Raw genomic sequence first — 23233 nt, forward strand, 5'->3', positions numbered from 1 at the left:
AGCTAATCAGAAAATAAAGGGATCTTTATTAAGTCCCCTTTAAACAGGAAAATCAGATTTTTTTCCTTGAAATATATTATCTATTCTCTTCCTCAAGAACAAGCCATTAGTGGCTCAGTGTTTCTCCATGATATCTAATACAAATTCCAGACAAATACGAATGTGAATAGTCTATTGGCATCTGCCCCTTGGTGCCATCCCCAGAGTTATCAACAGTCTATGTAAGAGCTTTAAGGCTTTCTGTTACCACAAGCTCTACTTCTTGTCCTAGGCTCTCTGAAAATGGTAAGTCCACATAATTATTTTCGGGAAGAAGACACCAAAATAAATGTAAGACTTAGTAATAAAATCCAGATAAATGAGGAGCATCACCTTAGAGTACACATTCGTTTGGGATGCCTTTTTCACGCTGACATCTTTCATCTGTGTGGCACTTTCTCAATGGCTGATAAATGAGGAGCTACACCATATTTCTCTGCAACCTGAGACTTAGTTACTTTCCAAGCAAACTAATCTCTGACTTTAACTGCAGGCAGCTACCACCTGAAAGGTGTTCTGACTGTAAGCAAAGTTGGTCAGCTTGCTTCCTCAACACAGCAAAATGTGGAATCTTCCTATTTGAAAACTTAGGTAAGTGAATCTAATGCCACTTGGGTAGCATCAATCTGTTTGTTGGCAGTGTTTAGTCAGTTGTGATTCAGAAAAGAAAAATTTGATAATATTTTTACGGAATGAAATTAGTCCGGGAAAGTGAGTTGTGACTCATTTTAAAACTATGACAGATGAGAAATAGGATGATCTAGTTCGACATTAAGGGAAAAAGAGAGTTTGGCCATTTCTTTCTGGTAGCACCTGCTGCAGGGCAGAGAGGGAGAAGAAGGCAAATGAATTCAATTGCAGTTGCCCTCCTAGTGTATCCAAACCCATTTACTTTGGGATGGATATGCTCTGTCTTCCTTTACCTCAAGTAATCTCATCGACACAAGTTAGTTTTGCCAATTCCAATTTGCTTCCTAAGTGATGACCTTTCAAATTCATATTCTTAGAAGTTGGTTAACAATAGGGAATTTAAGGGCAAAATACCAAGTTCATAAAAGTTAAAATACAAGGTGTGTAAATTTCATTCACTCCTTTAAGATTATAAAGTGAAAAGCTTTATAGCTAAATATACACATTTACAGTCCTTGGACCTGTGTGATTTAACAATCTATAAATGAGTTTAAAAATGCTTACATCATATTTAAATCACCAAAGAGGCACCTGGATGGCACAGTCAGTTAAGCGTCTGACTCTTGGTCTGGGCTCAGGTCATGATCTCACAGTTTGTGAGTTTGAGCCCCACATCTACATTGATGGTGCAGAGCCTGCTTGGGATTCTATCTCTCCTTTTTCTTTTTCTTTTTAGCATAAAGCAAACACACTACTGCAAAATAATGTTTTTTGGAAATGTTTTTTTTTAATTTTTTCTAACATTTATTCTTTTTTGAGAGACAGAGAGAAACAGAGTGCAAGTGGGAGTGGGGCAGAGAGAGAGGGAGACACAGAGTCCAAAGCGGGCTCCAGGCTCTGAGCTGTCAGCACAGAGCCTGACGTGGGGCTTGAACTCATGAACCATGAGATGATGACTGAGCTAAAGTTGGATGCTTAACCAACTGAGCCACTCAGGAGCCCTTGGAAATGTTCTTTTTAAATTGGTTGCATATGTGTGGCCAGACTACTTTTTATCAAGCTAAATAAACATGATTCTGGCAGTTATTCAGATGACACAGACAAACATCTGAATTCATTTGATCATGATAAATTTATAATTGCTTTCCTGGAGCAACAGCATACATTTATTATAACACCATATAAAATAAATAAATATAGATCTATATATTTGGATTGGCAAATACAAAGCTTCTCTTGAAGCTTCTATTTTCTTAATAAGTGTTTCTAAACGGTTCTTAAATTTTTTTAAGTTTTAATCTTAATAATTCCCAAGATATGAAATCATATCTTAATTCTTTATCTCCACGCGGGTTATGTGCATGACTTCATACTCTTTGATAATCAACCATGGTTTACATGTTTGCATAGATCCCATATAGATTATGCTTTTGCATATTTTGGTCATAAAATAATCAGAACTAAAACTAAACTTTGGTTTTAAAACTAAAATTTCCAATTAAAGTTAAAAAGGCATGGTATTTCTGTCTCCTAATTTGGATCTGGGTCAGGGGGAAGAAAAGAATCCCCGTGTTGTAGGGTTGGTCGGCTTGGACCAACAAGTAGGTTTACACGTAGGAATGCATTGATTTTATCTTTGGGGATACATGCAATAATACAAAAAATTAAGAAATTCTAATGTAAAGGGGAAGCTGAAGGGAACTTAAGTTACTTAAGAGACGGTGGCGTTGAGGTAACATATAAGAAGCAACCAAGGCACAGGCCACAAAAATCCATTTCAGTGAACTTTTTAAGAGAGCAGAAAGAATCCTGACCTGGGATCGTGGGCTATGCGACCTTGGGAAACCACGTAATTGCTCTGTGTATCTGTCCCCTAGGTTAAAAAATACAGAGTTCCACTCCCCCAGCTCTAAAATGTGTAACATTTCCCTACATATAAAACAGAATCAGGAAGAGCAACTTATCAAAAATTGTAACATTTTCACACTATACAACCCATGACAATGGCAAAAAGTAGGCCCTGGGTTCAGACCTTCATTGTGTACAGACTTTAAAAACCTGAAATGTTAGGATGAACAGCTCACTTTTCCATGAATTTTCTGAAAGGGAAATGTGCCTTCTGAATGCAAACTTGCATTTACTTTGTGGAAATACAATAAAATAATTGCAAGCATTAGGAAGAAAAAAAGTTAGTGGAAGCTAAAAACTGTATAAAGTCTTTAGTTCTTTCTGAAAAAGAAACACGTTGCTATATTTAAATCGATGAGAACGATGGCTACATTTTTAATAAAAGCAAAGCACAGTTGAGGATCCTGAATTCTGGTTGGTAACAGACGTGGAGGTGTTCAGGCAAATGTTCTTTTTAGTTTCTTAGCTATAAAATGGACCAATATTTACAATGAAAGGAGAAGACAGAATTTAAATTTGCCAGGAAGCAAACTCCAACTTCATGCTCATGAATATTGTTTTTTTTTTCTTTTTCACATCAGAAGCTTTAAGGCGCCCCCAAATCACTGTCAGTGTTTGCAACGTTAGTGGGAAGCCTGTGACTCTCCTACGTGTGTCTCCTTTCTTTCCCATATTTAGGCTCACACACTTATCAGGGAAGGGGGCAGGGTTAACGCTCACCTGGAGCATTGCTGGGCCTTGGGCAAAGACAAGGAAAGGAATGGGAGAGAAAACACACTACTGGGCTGCCAGGAGGAGCCCGTTGTAAGGAAGGCTACCTGGCAGACAGGTGGAGAAGGGAGTGTCCTGAGCAGCCAAGCTCGCCAGTCACTTACTACTAATCATTACATGCTTATCTACTTACTAGACTTACTATGAGCTCTTTGATGGCAGGAAGAGTTGTTATTCTTTTTTCCCATCTCTGTGTGTGGCACCCAGTAGACACTCGATGTATGTTTGTAAAAGGGATGAACAAAAGACCCCATCTCCTTTGGGGCTCCTTTCACCCACCAGTTTCATGTGTTAGGAGAATTGTTTCAGTTAGCAAGTTCCTTATTTAAAAATTCAGTGACTTAGGGGCGCCTGGCTGGCTCTGTCAGAAGGGTATGTGATCCTTAATCTCAGGGTCATGGGTTTGAGCCCCACGTTGGGTATAGAGATTACTTAAATAAATAAAAACTTTAAAAATTTGAATGAAATAAAAATCCAGTGATGCCCCCCTGAGTTTTCCTCCTTAAACCCATTTATACCTTGGGGCGAGTCACTTTAATCTAATAATATCCAAGACTGCTTGGATGTCACCATTCCCTGGGTGGGACCTCAGATTGAGAGGGAAGGCTGTGGAGGGAAGTCTTCCTTGCGGTGGGGGGTGAGGGTTGTGGACTGTTGAGAGTAGCATTAGGGGGTAGACAGACCAAGGAAAGTTTGTGGTGGCGGGGAGTCCAGGAGGGGCTTAATGAGGAACAGAGTGTTTATAGACTCTGCTTTCTGAGCCAATCTACAGGGATCTGACAGCACAGGCCACCGGAAGTTTTCATTAAGGTGTCGCCTTTGTGAACACGCAGCAGTCTGGCAAAGCTGGTGTTCGGAGGCTGAGCCTGGAGGCTGCACATCCCAGCTTTTCCCAAGGTACTAACCCGACCTATATGGTCCAGGTTAGCTGTGCCGTGTGTGTGAAAACCCAGTTCCTGTTTCTCCTTAGTGAGAGGGGCAAAAGAGAGAAGAAATCAATAGAAGAGAAAGGCTACCGAGTCCTATGACCCTTCCTTTCCCTTTGTCCTCTTTATTGGGCTAGTCCAGTGGAGATTTCATGGAATGTCTCAGTTCCCAGGACATTTAGAATATGTTCCCCTGCTCTTCCCCCACCACCTTCCCAAACCAAACATCTTAATCGACTAATACCATCTTTCCAAGTTTGGAACATAGGCTTCATACTCATTACCTACCCGCCTTCTTCTGAATATTTATGCCCAAAGGCCAGGATGTCAGATGCCCGTCCACTCCCATCGCAGACAACAACTGGCACGGGAGGGGTGTCTCGAAGGTACTCCAAGACAATGGAGATCACATTGGGTCCTCCTTCCACAATGAGTGCCACCACCGGAACGCCTTGACCGATTCCTGCATTAAAAAAGGAAAAGAAAAGGAAAAAAAAGAGAAAAGAACACAAAGCCAGCAAACCAAAGAAACAAAAAGAGAAACAAAAAGCACAAACTAAAATTACTGAGCCCGGGGGAGATAACAGATGAAGGGATAAAATACGGAGCAAAATTTTTACAGACTCCTGTAGCAGAAGCTTCCCACCAGGGGGTCTGTTTGGCTTTGCCCTCTCCCCAGAGCTCCTGGGATGCTGGGGTCAGTGAAGGCACCGATTGCCATACGTTTATAGGAGGGGGTGCATAGGGCGAGGAGGGAGAGAAAGGAATCGGTTAGTAGATGAAACACTGAGCCAGCAACCAGAAGATTGGAAGTGAAACGTGACCTTAAGCAAGTCTCATATGTACCCAGTTGTTCAGTTTCCTACGTGAAAAATGGGAATTTAAAACAGGCCAGATCCCTGAAGTCATCAGAGGCACTAAGAAAATGCCTGAATGGTTCTCTTTATTGAAGACTCAACAAATCAAAATCAGCTGGAGGCACATTTTCACTTGTTGAGTTAACTACTAGCTACATTAGGGGTCTATCTATGTCTGACCATAAATGATAAGCTTGATTATTGATTCTTAATAGAGTAACAGTCACAATAAAGTACCCAGGAGACATATCATCTGCCATCTGCTGCTGCTTTGTCCTTAGCCACCGAGCAAGGTGCCAGGCTCATGATGGGTCGTCTGGAAACATTTGTTGAATTCAGTTGAATTCAGGGGTGTGTGTGGGGGGACGTGTCACAGACTTTTTCTAAAGTATTTAAGCTATTATCGGTGAGCTATAAGATGTAAAAAGTGCCCTAACATCAGCACTCACATATGGTTCAACTTGACATTTTAAAGAGAAGTATTAAAAATGAATGTCCATGAGAGACATGATGAAAAAGATTTGAAGTTCATTTTCCAGAGTTCTCTCAAGTGCCATCATTGTTCATTGAATAACTTCTTTTGCTCATTTTGGTATCACACTATATTTTCTCACTTTACCTTCCCAGAATAGTTAAGGAATTGAGCAGTACCATAAAAATGAGATGGTTTTGTACAGAGCAGTTATCTTAAAAAAGAAATAATCAAGATTCTGTGCCACTTCTGTAAATATGAACTAAAAAAAGCCTTCAATCATCTCCATTTCCCCCCTTCTCCTGCCTGCTATGTTTTTTTTTTTCTTTTATCAAGAAACTGCTGCCCTGTGAGAAATAATAGTTTGAGGTTTGGTTCCTTGCTCCATTAATAAGAGACTGTATTTGACTTGTGTAACCTATTATACTTCTAAAGTGTATCAGTGTCCTGGGGCCTTCTCTTTTCTAAGTCAGTGTTTTTCATGGTTTGATTTTCATCTTAAAGGAAATGTCCAAAATGTCAGTTACACAAAATGGGTGCCATTTTTATATCAACATTTAAAAACTGTAAGAAAATGACAATTGTTGTCCCCAAATTTCTTTTTGTGCTCCAGAGGGTATGAGGAGGGAGGGATAACCCATGGTCCCATCTGATTCTTCTGTGGATGGAGAACTTTTGAGAATTACTCCTTCAAATCCAAGGAGAGGGAAGCAAAAGATTATGCTTTTGACCAAAAGGCCCTTAACGATTGAGACAAAAGGGCACTTTAAAACTTTAAAACTATTTACGTGTCTGTAGAGGAGACATTTTCCTCACTGCTGATGAGGAGGAGTAAGTAACTTCCTACTGAAAGGCACTTTGAAGATTAAGGGCTAACTTGAAATGTTAATACAGCATACTTCTTTTGGAGGAGAACTTGCTGACATAAGAAATAGCCACCCCTATATGGGTTTGTATGTTTTTTAAAGTTTATTTCTTTATTTTCAGAGCGTGGAGGGGAGGGGCAGAGAGGGAGGGAGAAAGAGAATCCCAAGGAGGCTCAGTGCTGTCAGTGTAAAGCCCAATGTGGGGCTCAGACTCACAAATGGTGAGATGATGAGCTGAGCGGGAATCAAGAGTCAGATGCTTAACTGGCTGAGCCACCCAGGCGCCCTGGGTTTTTATTTCAATGCCTTAAAAAAGGGACTCTTTTCCAATGTTTAAAATTATTTTTTGAGGTATTTGCCAAAGTACTATGCTATTTAATTTTTCCCTTTGCCTTGGTTTAGCACATGCTACCACATTGCTTCATGTCAAGGAACAATTATATGCCATACCTGCTGTTTTTTATACCTAATGATATGTTTAGACTCATTCTAGGATCTTCCAAGAGAAGCCTTTGCCAAGTTCTGATCTTGAGCACTGGTTCTGTCAGTAGGATCTTTACTTCAACTCACAGACCAGCTGTGATCCACTTAAAGTTCTCATGGAGAAAGAAGTCCTAGAATGGGCCTTCTAGAATGTTTCAGTTATCTAGAATCTACCAGACAATAGGCGAGATGGCTGGAAACCTCTCTTCCCTTTGAGAGGATATGTAGGTGCAAAGGATCAATTTACATAGGATACATTGAGAGCAATAAACAGTCAAATGATCTCATAACAATGTATTTCTCAATGTACCAAAGTGTTGTAACCCCTAGAAATACAGAAACATTTTAGATGATTAAATATCCTAATTTCAGAATGAAGCTGTTACCAATTCAAATATGAAAACAAATATATAAATTTATATTACTATTATTATTATATTATAATCCAGTGCTAAAAATTGGATAAAGTATCAAAGCATCATTTCCCTTTGCATAAATACTGAATATATCTGGCCTGCACATTCTCACCCATTTCCTACAGTGATAATACATGGAGATTTATTCTATAAACAATAAAAGCCCTTATAGCCTAATACAAAAGCACTTCTGAATATCTTAGTTATGAAAGGTAGAGAATCAGGCTATACCTAAAAATACCATGCTTTGTGTAAATTTAGCCTGCCAGTATATGGTAACATTGTCTTTCTGTCAGGAGACACACACACACACACACACACACACACACACACACACACACACACACAACATTGCCTTTGTTTCCAAGAAAAGAAGATGGTATCAAATAATCAGTAATGAACTAACGAAGTGGTTCTTAGCCTATTTTTTTGGAGATAAGGATCTTTGAATACTTTTGTGAATCTGATTAAATCTACTGACCCTTTCTCCAGAAAAATAAGTGCACATATGGATAGTCACAAAAATATTTCTATGCAATTTCAAGGGTTTATGGATCTTTGAAAGAGATTCATGAAAACTTGTGAATGGACCCTTACCAAACTCCAACCTAAATTAAGCACATTGATATAGCTATAAAGAACATCAGTTTGAAGCTCACTGGGGCCTGGGGGCAAGTTCTAGAATGGGTTTGCCAACAAAATTCCATGCCCAAGGGAACTATATCATGCTATTGTTGCCCAGTTATATTGACTGGCTAAACTTCAGAATAAACACCATCTGTAGGATGTCACCGTTCCCTCCATTCTTTCTCTCTTGTTTCTCCTTATTTCTTCTGTTCACACTTTAGTTTCTAACTTACATTTTGGACACAGGATATTAAAAATACTCTAGGGGCGCCTGGGTGGCGCAGTCGGTTAAGCGTCCGACTTCAGCCAGGTCACGATCTCGCGGTCCATGAGTTCGAGCCCCGCGTCGGGCTCTGGGCTGATGGCACAGAGCCTGGAGCCTGTTTCTGATTCTGTGTCTCCCTCTCTCTCTGCCCCTCCCCCGTTCATGCTCTGTCTCTCTCTGTCCCAAAAATAAAAAATAAAACGTTGAAAAAAAAAATTAAAAAAAAAATACTCTAGAGAAAGTCATAAATGTAAAAATTAGAATCTGTAGTATATGACTCCATTAGTAAAGAAAAGGCTTTTAAAATACCATGAATACCATTTTCTATTAATGACATAAAGAAAACATTTTTCTTTATGGAATCCACTGCATGTTCAGCTGAATTCACATGGCACATTTCTATTTTCTTCATGCCCATTACAAAATTAGTATAAATTCCTTTGAAGATAATCACAAATTTATACCTTGCTCAGCAAACCTACTAACCATTCACACACACAGACACACAAAATAGCTGTTTAGATCTATAGTTTTAAAAAATATAACCTCTATTATTCAGGAAGCTTTTTCATTTTATCGAGAGCCCTCAGAGACTTGTGTGTGTGTGAATATTTTTCCTGTGCTTTTGGGGAAAAATAGGTTAATTCTTTAGTCGATTGCAATAATTTTACATGTTTCACCATAACCAAAGACTTTCAGCAGTTCTCAGAGATTTCCATTAGAATTTAATTTTAGACCAATGTGGAGATGCTTAAGCAGGAAGAGGCTTTGCCACACTTTTTGGTTTTGCAGTGTTGGAACTGGAGGCCTAGCCTTCAAAAATGTGGGCTTGGGTAATGGATTTAACAGCTACATTCTACAATGTTCCAGGCTGACCTACGGCTTTCAAATTACAGACCCCACCCCAATTAATTGTTCTTTGCAGAAGATATTCTCTTGGACTTGTGTCACATTTTGTTTTGACTGCTATGTACCTTAGCTTGGGTTCCCAATAAGGCAGAAAGTGTCAAAATTGGCTTAACCAAAGACTGGGTTGGGCGTTGGGAGGAAGGAAGGTGGCAGGAATAGGAGAATGTCTTCAAACTCCAAAAGCATCCTCTTTCTTTCTCCCTCTCTTCTCTCCCTCTCTGCTGACATGAGATAATAATCTGTGATCAGTTCAGGCACTTGTAAAAACATTCAGTCTGTTGTACGTGAAATGCCTGGATAATATGAGAATTCTGATCAAAGTAAATTAACACTTTGGTTTCACGTCACATCACCGTATATGATCTAAAATCCCTACGGTCCTAAGGAATAATTTGCTATTGGACAATGGTTCATATTTATATGGAAATGGAGTATAGACGGTTGATCTTAGGTAGGTTGTAATGACCTAGGCCACAGATCGTGTGATCTGTGCAAGGAGGGCTCAAACTTTATGTGAGAAATGACTTCCCAAAGGTTTTAATGCATTCAAGACTGAGACTGTTAATGGTGGGTGGGCATTTCTCTCATCCCCTAAAGTTGCGTAGCAATAACATGAACATAACTAATTCACTGGCCTTGTCAGCTGTGGGAGTATGTGATTCTTGATGATTTAGAAGTTTGTGTGGAGAATTCACATGCTTGGAAACTATGCATATAGTAAGACTTTACCAGTATATTTTATGTTTCACAATTTTTAATTTGCATAATTAAAATTTGCTTAAAATTATAAAACATTGAATGTGCCCCCTTCATCCAACTTCCCACTTGAACAGCCTGGTCTTTGGTTCAGTGGCTGACTCTACCAACAGAACATTAGCCATTATCTCCTGTATTTGGACTACATAATGGGGTCATAAAAACTCAGCAACTTCCTAAGGTCTTGCACTTTTCCAAACAGAACCTTGCACAGACTTCGGGGACATTAGCAATTACTATAGTGATGGGAAGAGAAGCAGTAAGCTATTTGCCTCATTTTAATGGACACTAATTTGCTACCTACTTGAGAAATAATGGCTGAAGTTTGCATAATACTGCATAATACCACAACTTTCAACAGATACTTTCAGATTGAGATTCTTCATGTTCTTGTCGATTTAGTGCATCTTTTCTATGGCCTGAGAAATTGGAGACAGATTTGTGAAAAGTATGTAAATCTGGTAATCACTTGTGTTCAAGTGACAACACTTAAAACTATTCTTGTTTGTTAAGTTTAATTAGGAAGATTCATAACACATGAATATTCAGGTACAATGATAGGATATTATTATCCAGAAAGAGAATATTTTTATATGCTGTATTTTATAAAAGGAAAAATGATTGGAAATCTTTAAGCTACCAAGGAACAGAGCGAGACCAAGAAAATATCTAGGGGCTGACAAGAAAAGAATACGTTTCATTTTAAGTAGAATATCTTTGCAGTTCTTCTATGGAGGCAGATGTTTTGGATATTGCCTTCATGTTTTAGAGGTAGAATATGCTATCTATTCCAGACAACAGAACTATAACTGGAGTGAGTCTGGCCTTACTTGGAAATGGGTTATGAACCCAATTATCTTTTAGCAAATCCTGGTGAGGTAACCAATTGGTGAATGCCAAACCCATTGCAAATCAATCCTGTGTGTCATTATTATTACTATACCATTTCATCACTATAATTCTGCACCTAATGCTTAGGCAAGCATCTGGGAATATCAAGTACCACACAAACTATTAGGCAGTAGAAATAAAGCCACATGCAACAAGACGCTTCACTTCTGGATACTTATGGTTGTCAAGTGGGAAGGAAATTCCTTGAAAGATGGCTGGGGACTTTCCTTAAGGCTGAGACTTACCAATGTACAAATTTCCAATTCACTTTAGGACTAGGCAGGGGGGAACATAATGTGAATTTCTTAAACATCCTCTCCTGTTATCAGCGATCCTTATGGCAACTCCCTTACTGATAATTAGCTTAATGGACCCCCTCCATGTAGTCCTTCCATATTTACAGCTAATAAACACACCAGTATACCAGAATAAACACACATGTATATTTTATCTTGCCATCTAAAATCTCAGCAAATTTGTCTGGAGATAGGCAGTTGTTAAAACCCTAAAGATACAGAGTTGGAATCAACGGCAATGCCTTTCCTGGTGATAAAAGATTAAAAACCTATGGTGTAGCATTTCTTCTCCCGGGGACAGTGAATGCAAAAGCTATTGATGAATACTGCAAACCGCTTTTTGTCCAGCTTGTTTTCAATACTGTTGAACTCATCTATTTTGCGTATTATCAATGCGTATTTTCACAGGAATCCTGAACTAGCTCCTACCACCTGGCTTTCATTTTAGAGATTGCCTTGCTTCGATTTTCTGTCTGGTAACCAGAGGACCAAGGACAGACAGACAGAGTGGATGAGTGGATGAAATGTGGATCCTGTAAGTCATGCAAAGGCGTCACTGTGGCACGCGTACTGGAAACACTGGTCACGCCCTCCCTGTCCACACTCCCCTTCCGAGGAGTTGACCTGTCCACAGGTCTGCCTTGTTTGGCTTCTTTTAAAGCTGGTTGGACTAGAGGTGGGTTCCAGACCTGCAACGGGTCACATTTGCCTTTCTGGAATTGGTGTGGAAACCCAAGGCCTGGAGTGAGTTTCCGGAAAGTGGGTTGGTGGAGAGTGAAGCTTCTCTATTAGCTGAGGCTCTGGTAGGACAATGGGTGGGTGATTAAACAAGGGAAGAAGACCATGAGAAAGGAAGAAAGGGGGCAGAGGATACCACAGAGAAGGGATCATGTGGCCTGAGTGAGAGGGAAGGAAGGGTGTGTGTGTGTAAGAGAGAAAGAAAGAGAGATTATTTATTTAAATATATATTTAAATGTATATTATATATGTTATTTATTTGTAATTTATATATAAATTATCTAAGTCATATAAACTATAATTTATAATTATATTTATATAAATATATTTTATATAAACTTATATAATATTACACGTTATAAAATAATATATATTACAATTATTTATAAAACACACAGAACAGAGTCTGGCATTTAAGAACTACATGGTTAAACAAACACAAATATAAAGATTCTTATTTACGGGCACCTGGGGGGCTCAGTCGGTTGAGTGTCTGACTTCTGCTCAGGTCATGGTCTCACAGCTCATGGGTTCAAGCCCCGTATGGGGCTCTGTGCTGACAGCTTGGAGCCTGGAGCCTGATTCAGATTCTGCACCTCTGTCTCTGTCTCTGTCTCTCTCTCTCTCAAAAATAAATAAACATTAAAAAAATTTAAAAGATTCTTATTTATATTTATTAAGCTTATAAAAGATTTCCCATTTAAATGTGTATAAATATTCATGAGGATAACAGAAAAATAAATGCGCTTCATATACTTAAACCAAAAGGAGGAGTTGACAAATAATTTGAAACATGTTTTTCCAAAGTTTGAATGTCCTCTCATGCAGACCAATAATAATATGCTGAGGAAGACAAATTTTTTTTAATCTTGTATCCAAAAGGCTAAAACTATTTGTTTTGGGGTAGGCGATTCTTTCTGGCGGGGGGGGGGGGGGTGGTTAGGTGACTTTTTGTATCACTCCCCAAATGCCTTCTACCGTGGCCTCTTCTGGGTGCTTCAATCAGCTTGTTAAGCCATTTGAGTTTTGTGGTTTGGACAAAGATGTAAATGCCAAATAACAAAATCCATAAACTGACTCCAAGTATATTATATGCTAATAAACTAACTTGGCTTTTGACTTAGTCAATGGGAAACAGTTATTCCCTTACGGCAAGCCAGTTCTGATTGAAATATCCTGCTATTAATGTTCATATATTACCGGGACATCCAAGTAACATTCTACGTGAATCATTTCAATAGAAAAGGAACAGCCGATCCCATGGGCTGTGGTGCAAGTATTACTTTCATAAAAGGAAAGAGCCAGCGTTTTCTTTGAGGCCATTGTTTGCAGGCTGAATGTTTTAATGTAATTGATCTAAGTCTACAAGAAAACTCGCCCAAACAAAGCCAAAGTCTTCTTAGTTTCTACTCTGTTCAAACCCACATCAAAAGGCATCCTTTGCCTTCTCAGATGTAAGGTAATCAGAGTGGTTCTAACTCCTTTGACTTTGTAATACTATGCCCATCCTCCCCTTATAACAATTATGTCTTCCTCCCCCAAATGTGAAAAGTTCTTTTCTCTCTTCAAGGAATGTTCTTTTTGACTTACTCTGAGGAACTTACACTCATCCTGCAGTTTCCAGGTTCAAAGACAAGCCTTCCTGAGCCCCTTCCCCCCTTTTACCCACCAGGCAGAATTAATAATTCTCACTTGTGTTGCCTCATAGCATTTTCTTTTTTTTAAAGCCCATGCCAATGAAGAGATTTTTAAAATTTGTCTATCAATTACTTTGGCATAAAAGGCATTAAAACTTTCTCATAGTGCCTTTCCTATCTCTTGAAGTTTTCTCTCATTAATTATATGTTTGGACACCTCTTTTCTCTATTAGGTGGGTTTCTCTTTGTATTCCCTGCATGGCATGCACATAGTCGTTGCTACTACACATAGTAGTTGCTCACTAAAACTTGGGGTATAAAAGGCAGGATACTGAATTAATATCAAGTATACCCTGATTTCTTTTTTCTTTATTTTCTTATTTTTGTTTTTGAGAGAGAGAGAGAGAGAGAGAGAGAGAGAGAGAGAGGCAGGCAGAAGGAGAGGTAGAAAGAGAGAATATTAAGCAGGCTCCACACCCAGCAAGGAGCCCGAAGCAGGGCTCCATGTCACAACTGTGAGATCGTGACCTTAGCCAAAATCAAGAATCAGCCACTAATCCGACTGAGCCACCTAGGTGCCCCATCCTGATTTCTTATAGGTTAAATGACAATGTAATTATTTCCACAGAAATTTTTAGATATTTTCTGACGTGAGCCACTTCCCCTCAATCAATTGGCCTGAGATCCAGGGCACTGAGATCTGATTTAAATTTTCATGAAATCGGGAATTTTCCCAGATGCCTAGGGTTTTATGTTCATTCATTGGCTCATTCCCGAAGTGCTTCCTGCCTTATTTCCCTGCCTCCACAGCAATCACCACCGGCTAGTTATCATCATAAATACAGTCTTCTCTGTAGCCACCTTTAGCGGGTTCTCCTTGCTTACAGACAAAAGTCCACACTTTTCACGGGACAGGCGAGGCTCCCCGTGTTCTGGCCCAACGTTCATCTGTAGCCTCATCTCCCTCCAGATCTCCTGTTCACCTTACTTCTGGTCTCATCAGACTATCTTCATGATCTGCCAGCTAGGATTCTGCTTTAACTTCCTCCTAACCATCCAAACTTTCAGAGGGGAGTACCTCTCCCCACTCCCAGTTTCATGAGGAGGAGTGAGGTCTCCCAGCTTCTCCGGGGGCTCTGCCCCTAAAGGTATGTTGGTGAGGCATGAGGGGTGGGGTAAAGGCTCACTATGGGATTCTGCCAGATCTGGGGGAGCCATTAAACCCACTTGGCCAATGGTCTTAAAGCCATACCTGCTAACTTGTCCAACAAAAACTGGTATTGTGAGTTTCATCAAGTACTTTTTTTTATTTCTGAGATTGTTCACAATTTCGATGAGAAAGGCAGGTACTCTTTATTGTGGCCTCTCAGAGACCCCAATGCAATCTTTAGAGTCTACTTTAAATGTTACTAATTGCTGAGGTATTTCTTAACTCCCTTAGGTAGTATTAATCATTCATTCCTTTGTAGCCTGTTGCTGATTTTTTTTTCTTTTATCTATGTTTTGGCAGTTATTTTATTCTGCCTTGCTTTAATGAAAGTTTCATCCACTAAATTTAAACTTCTTGAACAGACCCCTGCGCCCCCCCCCCCCCCTTTTAGGCAACATCCTGGTGTCAAAAGTGCCTCACATGTAGAAGGTGGTTTCGATAATTGTGAAATAAAACAAAATTAAAATGTACAGAGCCTCAGGTACAGTGCCTTGGGACTAGCACAGTTGAAGGGACAGGAATAAATTGGTGGTTATACAGGGACCGAGTACCATATCTCAATACTATCGATGTGTATTTCTGACAGTTGACACGACAGCCATTTAAGTGGCCCCATCGTGTCCTTTCACACGCCTTAACTACCCGGCCTCAGCAGTGGTCAGAGACCTAGAGAAGGAGCTGCTGAGTCACCTGGGCCGGTGCTCACATTTCACTTGTCCATTTGGATTAGGTCTGGAAGAGTCCAGATTCTTAGCGACTCAAATAGCCAATTTCGGTTCAGCTGTCTTGTCCTTTTAAATTGAAGTCTCATTGTTTCTCAGAATTGGACCCAGATGGAGTGACAACGTGTCCTGGCCACTGGGAGGGGAAAGACGTAAACAAAGGTTTACATTCTTCCCTTTGCTGGAACGATATCCATGAAAGCTATTACTTCCTCCACATGAAATGAATAGGGAACTACGTGACTGAAATGGAAACATAATTCTGTTCTCTCTGAGGTGATTGATATGATTCAGCAGCAGCTACAGTGCTGTTGGCTAGAAGTGACCTTCATTCACCACCAAGGTTATTAAACTAACTGACTGCCATTATCCTATATGAGACAAAGGAAGGGTACTGATTGTTTGACATCTAGTAATAGTATTTAGTCCAATTTCTGACCAGCAGTTGGGAGAAGTGATAAATTTTTATTTGACTGTCTGGGCATCTTTTCTAAAAGACAATGTGTCAAGTCCAGTCTGTTCAAATCTTTATCATGACTAAATACTCAGTGGGAAATATGGATGACAACATGAGGAACCTTCTTTCCTCTGGTTTCAAGTTCCGTGTGGATGGAGCTCCATTAGTGGAACATATCTAGCCCCTTGTCCTTCCCTTACTCCTCTCCACATGTAAAACTGAGCAACTTGATTGGGGGTGACTAATGTCTGTCTATGTTTCTTGGTGAGATAGAACAAATCCACTAGTAGTCTCCCACTGAAGAGAGCTGAGCTTCTTTCTTCCTTGTCCTCCATGGACCAATGCTATTAATAAAGTCAATCCTATTAATAAAGGTGTCTTTTGTAGACACAGATTTCTTTTCTGGTTGGCTGTCTGGAGGCTGAAAAAGGCAAACCCATTTGGCGCTCACACTAGGTCATTATTTCCAATAACTTCACCATTAATAAAAATTATGTTTTGATCTCCATCTGCCTGACTCTGGTGTCCAACTCTCAGTCAGTTTCAATCTTGTTCCATCAAGGGTGAAGTATAATGTATTAGACTTTCTCAAGCTCTAACACCATGAATTATAATACTGTTATTTCTCTTGCTTGTATTCACTTAGCATCAGAACATCTAACAAACTTGAGCCTCTGGTTCAAATTTGTGATGTGAGATCATTTTTCAAGTGCAAAGATGGCCTTCTCTAGCAGACATTTTTAAAATGTTTTTTAAAAAACTTTTTAATGTTTATTTATTTTTGAGAGAGAGAGAGAGCAAGAGCATGAGCAGGGGAGGGGCAGGGAGAGAGGGGTCACAGAATCTGAAGCAGGCTCCAGGCTCTGAGCTGTCAGCACAGAGTCCAACGCGGGACTCAAACTCATGAACCATGAGATTATGACCTGAGCAGAGGTCAGACGCTTCATGGATTGAGCCACCCAGGCACCCCTTCTTTATGTTTTTATAGCTCCTCACAAGGAAATGACAATTCCAATATGTTAAAAAACCTAGTTACAAATGGTGCCAAAACAAGGCTGCTTATGAATTTCTGGGTTGCAGTGAATGATCTCTCATAGTGAAGTCCACTCCGCCAACTGGCTGAAGGCAGTTTTTTTTTTTTTCTCTTTGGGGAACAAGCAGTTGCTGAGCACCTGCCAGGTGTTGGGCAGCAGCCAGGCGGGTTGCACATGCTTACACAACATGCTCAACAATCCTATGATAGAAAGATTTTAAATTTCAGTTTACACTTAAATAAACTGAGGCACAGAGAGTAAACTGAGTATCGACACTGGGTCTACACTATTTGCACTCTTACTGGGTCGTCTCTCACTAGGGTGACCATTTGTTTTATCATACAAATACCAGGACACTTTTGCAAATGAAAGCGTCGTCAATCGTTAATAGTTATTCTGGGATGACTAGTATAAACCAGATCTAGTCCTGGACAAACCAGTACAATGGTCCCTCTATCTTTCTCATGCCTCAGAGTGCCAAATTCATTTCTGAAAAATTTTAATTTTTTTTTTCAACGTTTATTTATTTTTGGGACAGAGAGAGACAGAGCATGAACGGGGGAGGGGCAGAGAGAGAGGGAGACACAGAATCGGAAACAGGCTCCAGGCTCTGAGCAGTCAGCACAGAGCCCGACGCGGGGCTCGAACTCACGGACCGCGAGATCGTGACCTGGCTGAAGTCGGACGCTTAACCGACTGCGCCACCCAGGCGCCCCCATTTGTGAAAAATTTTAAAAATGGATGCCAACGTCAGATATTTAGAAAGGGGCCTGAGTTTGTTCACTGTCCCCTTTTTGCCTCTCTTCCCGGCTTAATAAGGCCAAGACTCACTGCTACCCCTCTCTGATTCCCTGGGAGCAGGTTTCCAGCTCCATCTAAACCACAGCTATTCATTATCAGAGATATTCCTTCCCTTAGGTACTCAAAAGGATGAAGCTCCAGGGAGGGATTAGATCATTAAACAAAGGAAAACAGCAACTATAACACAGCAGCACCTGCATAAATCCTGTAGGGGGAGAATATTGATTTAAAGTTTTTCTCATTCTAGCATATCCTTGATGGTGCTGAAAATAAATCCCTTCTACTTTTCTCTCTTAGAAGTAAATGCCTCATTACATTCTATCACTTAAACATACTGGAGGGCCACAATGAGGAATCAGCAGACAGTCATGGCCCAAGGGCACCCAATGGTACTTTGGGTCCTTAATCACTCAGTCATTATCCTACTCTGTCATGTTCATGTGAAAACAGACACTTGGCTTATTCCTACTCTGCCACCAAGAACCATTTGACTGCAATAATAAGTGCTAATACCATCATTCTAGAAGATGGGCTCTCCTAATGTTATATATAAGAAAGTGGCAATCTAAGGACTGTTCTCAAAACCCTAATTCTAATGTGCAAAGACCTAGTTTGTGCATTGAAAACTATCACTGGAAGGGGTGTGCAGAAATGCCCATGTCAAGGTCTCAGCTCTTCTGATCAGAGTCTGCTGTAGCACATGGCTCTTGAGTTTAGCATGTATCAGAATTTCCTGGGGAGCAGTTCGAGAACACCCCGCTGCACACCTTCCCGGAGCTTCTGACAAGTAGGTCTAAAATGGGACTTGAGAATGTGCATTTCTAACAAGTTCCCAGGTGATGCTATTGCCAGTGGCCCAATGGACCAGAACCGCTGCCCCAGCATTAAGCTATAAGTAGAGGAGATTTCCAACTATGAAAAGAAGTGGAATCTAAGATGTGTCCCTTGCAGTAAATTAAGATGAGAGCCCATGGAGTAGGACTGAAACATCCATGTTTTGTTCCCTGGAACAAATCTAAATCTAAATCAGGAGTCTGCAAACTTTTTCTGCAGAAGGCCAGATAGTAAGTATTTTCAGGTTTGCAGGACAGACAACCTCTGCTGTAAGTCCTCAACTCTGTCACTGTTGGTTGAAGGCAGCCATAGATGGTACATAAAAGAATGAGCATGGACATGGCCGTGTTCCAATAAAGCTTTATTTACAAAGACAGATGGCAGGCTGGATTTGGCCCATGGGCTGTAGTTTGCCAACCTTTGGGTCTAACTGTTGTGATAAAAATGATTCCTATGAAGCAACATCTGTTAGTCTGCCAAGCTTGAGTACATCTATGATCAATAAGAAGCTAACCAAGCTGGAAAGCTGTGTAAGCCAAGCAGTGACATCCAGTTCAGTTGTATGTGATTGATGTAGCATTGCCCTTACTGGAAGTTATGTGCTCTTCTTCCCCTAGAACCGGTTCCCCTAGTTCATCCCCTAGAACCAACTCTTTAAAAATGAATAGCTTCCCACTTCATCCTATTTCAGTAGGGGATTCACTGTACTGCTGAAAATTATTTACCTATGTTGAATATACCCTCTACTTGGTATGTGGCCTAAAAGCAAATAATGTATTTTCTGTCTAACAGGATCATTTACTGAGTTACTAATTCATATTTTGTTTTCCATTTATTTTTCCTTCTCCTTATTTCCAAAAGGGCCCACTGGGCTGTCTTTTCTCAGGGAAAGTTGGCATTGCTGGCCTGAAGATGAGCTCTCTGGATGGCTTTTGTTAAAAACCTAAGCTCATTAATGTCTTAAAGAGAAAGAAGACAAGGCAAGTGTCTCTGATGGGTAGAGATGGGATGGGATGAGACAGGGAGAAGGGACTCGCAATATCCCGATGGTCAGTTCGCAGGTTTCATCTTACTTGACCCATCAAAAGCATTTACACAGTTGGCCATGGCTTCCTCTTGGAAATATGCTCTTCATTTGGATTCCAGAAGCTCCCTCTCCTTACTTCACTAGCTCCTCCTTCTTCATCACTGCTGGTGCCTTCTCACCTCCCTGACCTCTGGTAGAAGGACTGATTCAGTTCTTGGTCCTCTGCTGTTTCCTTGTCTCCTCTTCTCACTCACACCCTGGATGATCTCACCCACTCACATGGTTTTGTACACTGGCTAGACATGGGCGACTTCCCTATTTATATCTCCAGACCACTATCTGCACTGAGCTTCAGTCTTGCCCAACCTTGCTCCTCTCGACATGGCCGTAGTGCCATGGGATAGCTCAGATAAGACGCACCCAAAGGTAAGCTCCTGATATTGTCTCTACCTTCCACCCTCCTCCCCAGTCTTCCCCATCTGAATACGTGGCAGTGCATTCTTCTAGCTGGTCAGTCCCCCAAACTGGGAGTCATCTTGGATTCATCTGTCCCTCTCACACCTTGTATCAAATGTAATGGTAAATCTTGCTTGCTCTGCCTTCAAATTATAGCCTGAATTATACACCTAGTCTAAGCACTGCCAGCTTTTGTCTGGATTCTTGCCATGGTCTCTTCACTGCTGTTTCTGCTTTCACACCTGCTCCCTATGTAGGCTACTCAACTCAGTAGGTGGGGTGATGCTGTTGAAACATACAAGAACACTTCTTCCTTTGCTCAAAACTCTGTAAGCTACTATTGCACACAGGGCAAGTGTAGAAGTCAAAGTTCTTACCGTCCTCATTGGATCTGGCCCTCATTCCTTCCCTGGACTCCTCTCCTACTCCTCTCCTCCCTTTCCTTCCACATGGCCACACAGGCTCCTCCTGATGTTCTCTGATCTTGTAGCCCACATTCCTGCCTCAGTGCCTTTTCACTGCCATTCCTTCTGCCAGCAATGGTTGTCCCCAATATGTCACATACTCTGCTCCCTCACTTCCTAAAGTCTTCACTCAAGTGTCCCCTTTCCAGTGAGGCCTTCTCCACCACTCTATTTAAAAATGCAACCTCCTCCTTACACTCCCCTTTTTGGCCTCTCTGCCTTCCTTCTCTCCCTGACACTTATTCCTACCCAATACACTACATATTTTACTTATTTTTGGTTTCCTTCAACCCAAATGCAAGCTCCAGGAGGGTGGGATGAGCACAGACACCTGGCCTGAAGGGGACTGCTATGAAGTGCACCCTGGTGCTGCGCTCAGCACTGGAACACCAGAACCTTCTGCCTGGCCTGGGGGTGGGGGCAGTGGGGTGGGATGCAGACTTGGGCAGTTCCAGTACCAATGGTTACCTTGGCTGAGGGAAAATAAGAGGCCTCTTCCCAATTTCCCAGGTACACTATACCTGAGAGAGAGGGGGGGGGGCAGCTGAGAGGGGGAGAAGATGGGAAAGGAAGGGGAGACGGGGAGGGGTCAGAGGGAGGACATCAGGAGGAGTGGGAGGGAAAGAGAGACACAATAAAAACTGAGATTGAATTCACCAAAACTAGATGGAAAGGGAGCTTAGAATTGGATTTATTTGATTTAAGGAAAATTTTTATTATGCAACATTTCCTACCTACCTAAGTTTATGAACCATAATTCATACTCACTGTAACGGTTCTTATTACCTGAATAACGGAAACAAGTAAGTTGACAGGACCAAACAAATCCTGCTCCATGCACGACCTGCAAACAGAATCTAAGAACGGAAATACAAGGGAGAAGAGAACTTTCTACTTGTCCCCAGTCTCCTGATGGTGCGGGCTGGCCATGTTAGTTGTTACTTCTTTCAGAATCCCCCCTCCCCCCCACCACGATTTCCTAATAAATTCTGATGTGCACCCGAGTCAGAACTCACTTCCTGTGTTCTCCCTCTGGGTGGAAGAAATGTGGCTAATGAGGAAAGGTTCAGCTCAGATTTGTTTGATGACCAGAAGAGCTGACTCGTCAATCCTCAGTCCCCCGTGTTAGCAAAGGCACACCTGTTTTTTCATCCTCCCTCATTCCAGCAGGAATTGCCCACAGAACCCCGTGTGGTTGTGAAGACGCCCAGGCTCATTAGCCAGCAAGAACTGTTGATTCCTCTGCCTGAGATCTAGGACTTCAGCATTTGCCTATAGGGCTGCAGCCTGTGGAACTCAAGGCAGCTTTTGAAATCTGACCCTGCTCAAAGAACAGGAACAGCCTGTTCAGTAAGGGGAAGAGCTGCTTGCTTGTTTCAGCTCTGGATGCCAAAAAAGAAAAAAAAAAGTTCGCCTATTTGGCCGGTATTACGGAATAAGGTCTCTAGTCTCCTGTTTGTTTTTTTTGTTTTTTTTTTTTCCTCAGAGGTTAATATCTTGAGCCAAGGGTTCAAGGTTAAAAGATTTTTATTCTGTTAGAATCTATGACAATTTTATTGCTGACATCTTGGGAGCACTATTTCTGGTCACTCTTCAAGCCTATATGAAATACATTTCACTTTTACAGCCATCAGTGTCACTGGTGTGAAATGATTCAAACACTATTTGAAGGCAAATTATTTTAAATTCTGGGAAAGGGGCTTTGCAGGGTCTCGTGACAAATTCCCTGGCCTTAATCACCTCAAGCAAATTAAAATCTCAGCCCACTTTCTTTTAGAACCCTAGAGAGTGAGATACCTTATCCTCTCTAAATATATCCCACAGTAAAATTGTTGATTATGGCAGAAAAGTACTCAGTCAGCCAGTCAGCACAAGTTCTGCCATTTATTTTATGTTAGCCTAACTTCCTAAAGGTAGCTATGCATTTTTACTGAATGGTTGATCCTAATCTAGACTGAAAAGCAGCCATAGGCAATTATCACTTTAAATAAGGGGGGGAAGATCAATACTTACTTCTTTTTCTGTGTATATGGAAATAATGGAGCCGTGATGGCTTTGGCCGCTCCAAAAAATACACATCCTTCGACTCTCTAAGTTCCTAAGATGGAAACGATTTAATAAGAATCATGATTCAACAAGAATCATGATTCAAATTTCCAGAATAAATACTTTCATGCCCATGACAGAAGTATTCATGATGGTCTTTGCCTGTACATGTTCCTGTGCATTTATCTGCCCAGAGTCTGTCTATGTGTTACTGTTTTACTACGTGTCTTTCCTTTGAAGCTTTTAACATCTAAGCTCGTCTATTACATTTTTATGTCGTGCTGGAAACCAGAGCTAAAAATAAGGCCAGAAAAACATTTATTGATGTTTACAATAAAAATTTATTGAGCCCCTACCTGCATATACCAGGCACTGTGCTAGGTTTGCCGGATGACAAAAATGACTAAGACTCAGACTCTGCTCACAAGGAGCTCACAATCTACAGGTGACGGAGCACGGTGCAGGCAGATAGAGATCACCGCTTTACCAACAGAGGCAGTTCTGCGACAGAGGCTTACACAGAGTGCTGTGGGAACATGGATTATATGGCAAATAATTGAGCTTACAAGAATATGTGTGTGTGTGCACGCGCGCGTGCGTGTGTGTGTGTGTGTGTTATAAGATTTCATAGAAGAGAAGATTTTCAAGCTGAGGCTTGGAAGTGTAGGTTTTTGTCCTTAAGTAGAATTGGAAGA

General features: G+C 40.9%; 1 protein-coding gene across 13 annotated transcripts in view; it reads right to left on the reverse strand.

Moving 5' to 3' along the window:
• TRPM3 (transient receptor potential cation channel subfamily M member 3) overlaps window positions 1-23233 on the reverse strand; it is a 797690-nt gene that overhangs the window by 176141 nt on the left and 598316 nt on the right. For 12 of the 13 annotated variants that reach the window (XM_047102096.1, XM_047102090.1, XM_047102058.1 and 9 more), the window contains one exon: window positions 4563-4737. In XM_047102096.1, the coding sequence (XP_046958052.1) occupies window positions 4563-4737 (175 nt within the window). Of the gene's footprint in view, window positions 1-4558; window positions 4738-23233 lie in introns of those variants that run through there. The other variant, XM_047102104.1, reaches the window with a different exon arrangement.

The sequence above is a fragment of the Lynx rufus genome, unplaced genomic scaffold, assembly GCF_022079265.1.
Source record: "Lynx rufus isolate CCGP_SWC_20201006 ecotype Redwood Valley unplaced genomic scaffold, mLynRuf1.p SCAF_10, whole genome shotgun sequence".
NCBI lineage: Eukaryota > Metazoa > Chordata > Mammalia > Carnivora > Felidae > Lynx > Lynx rufus.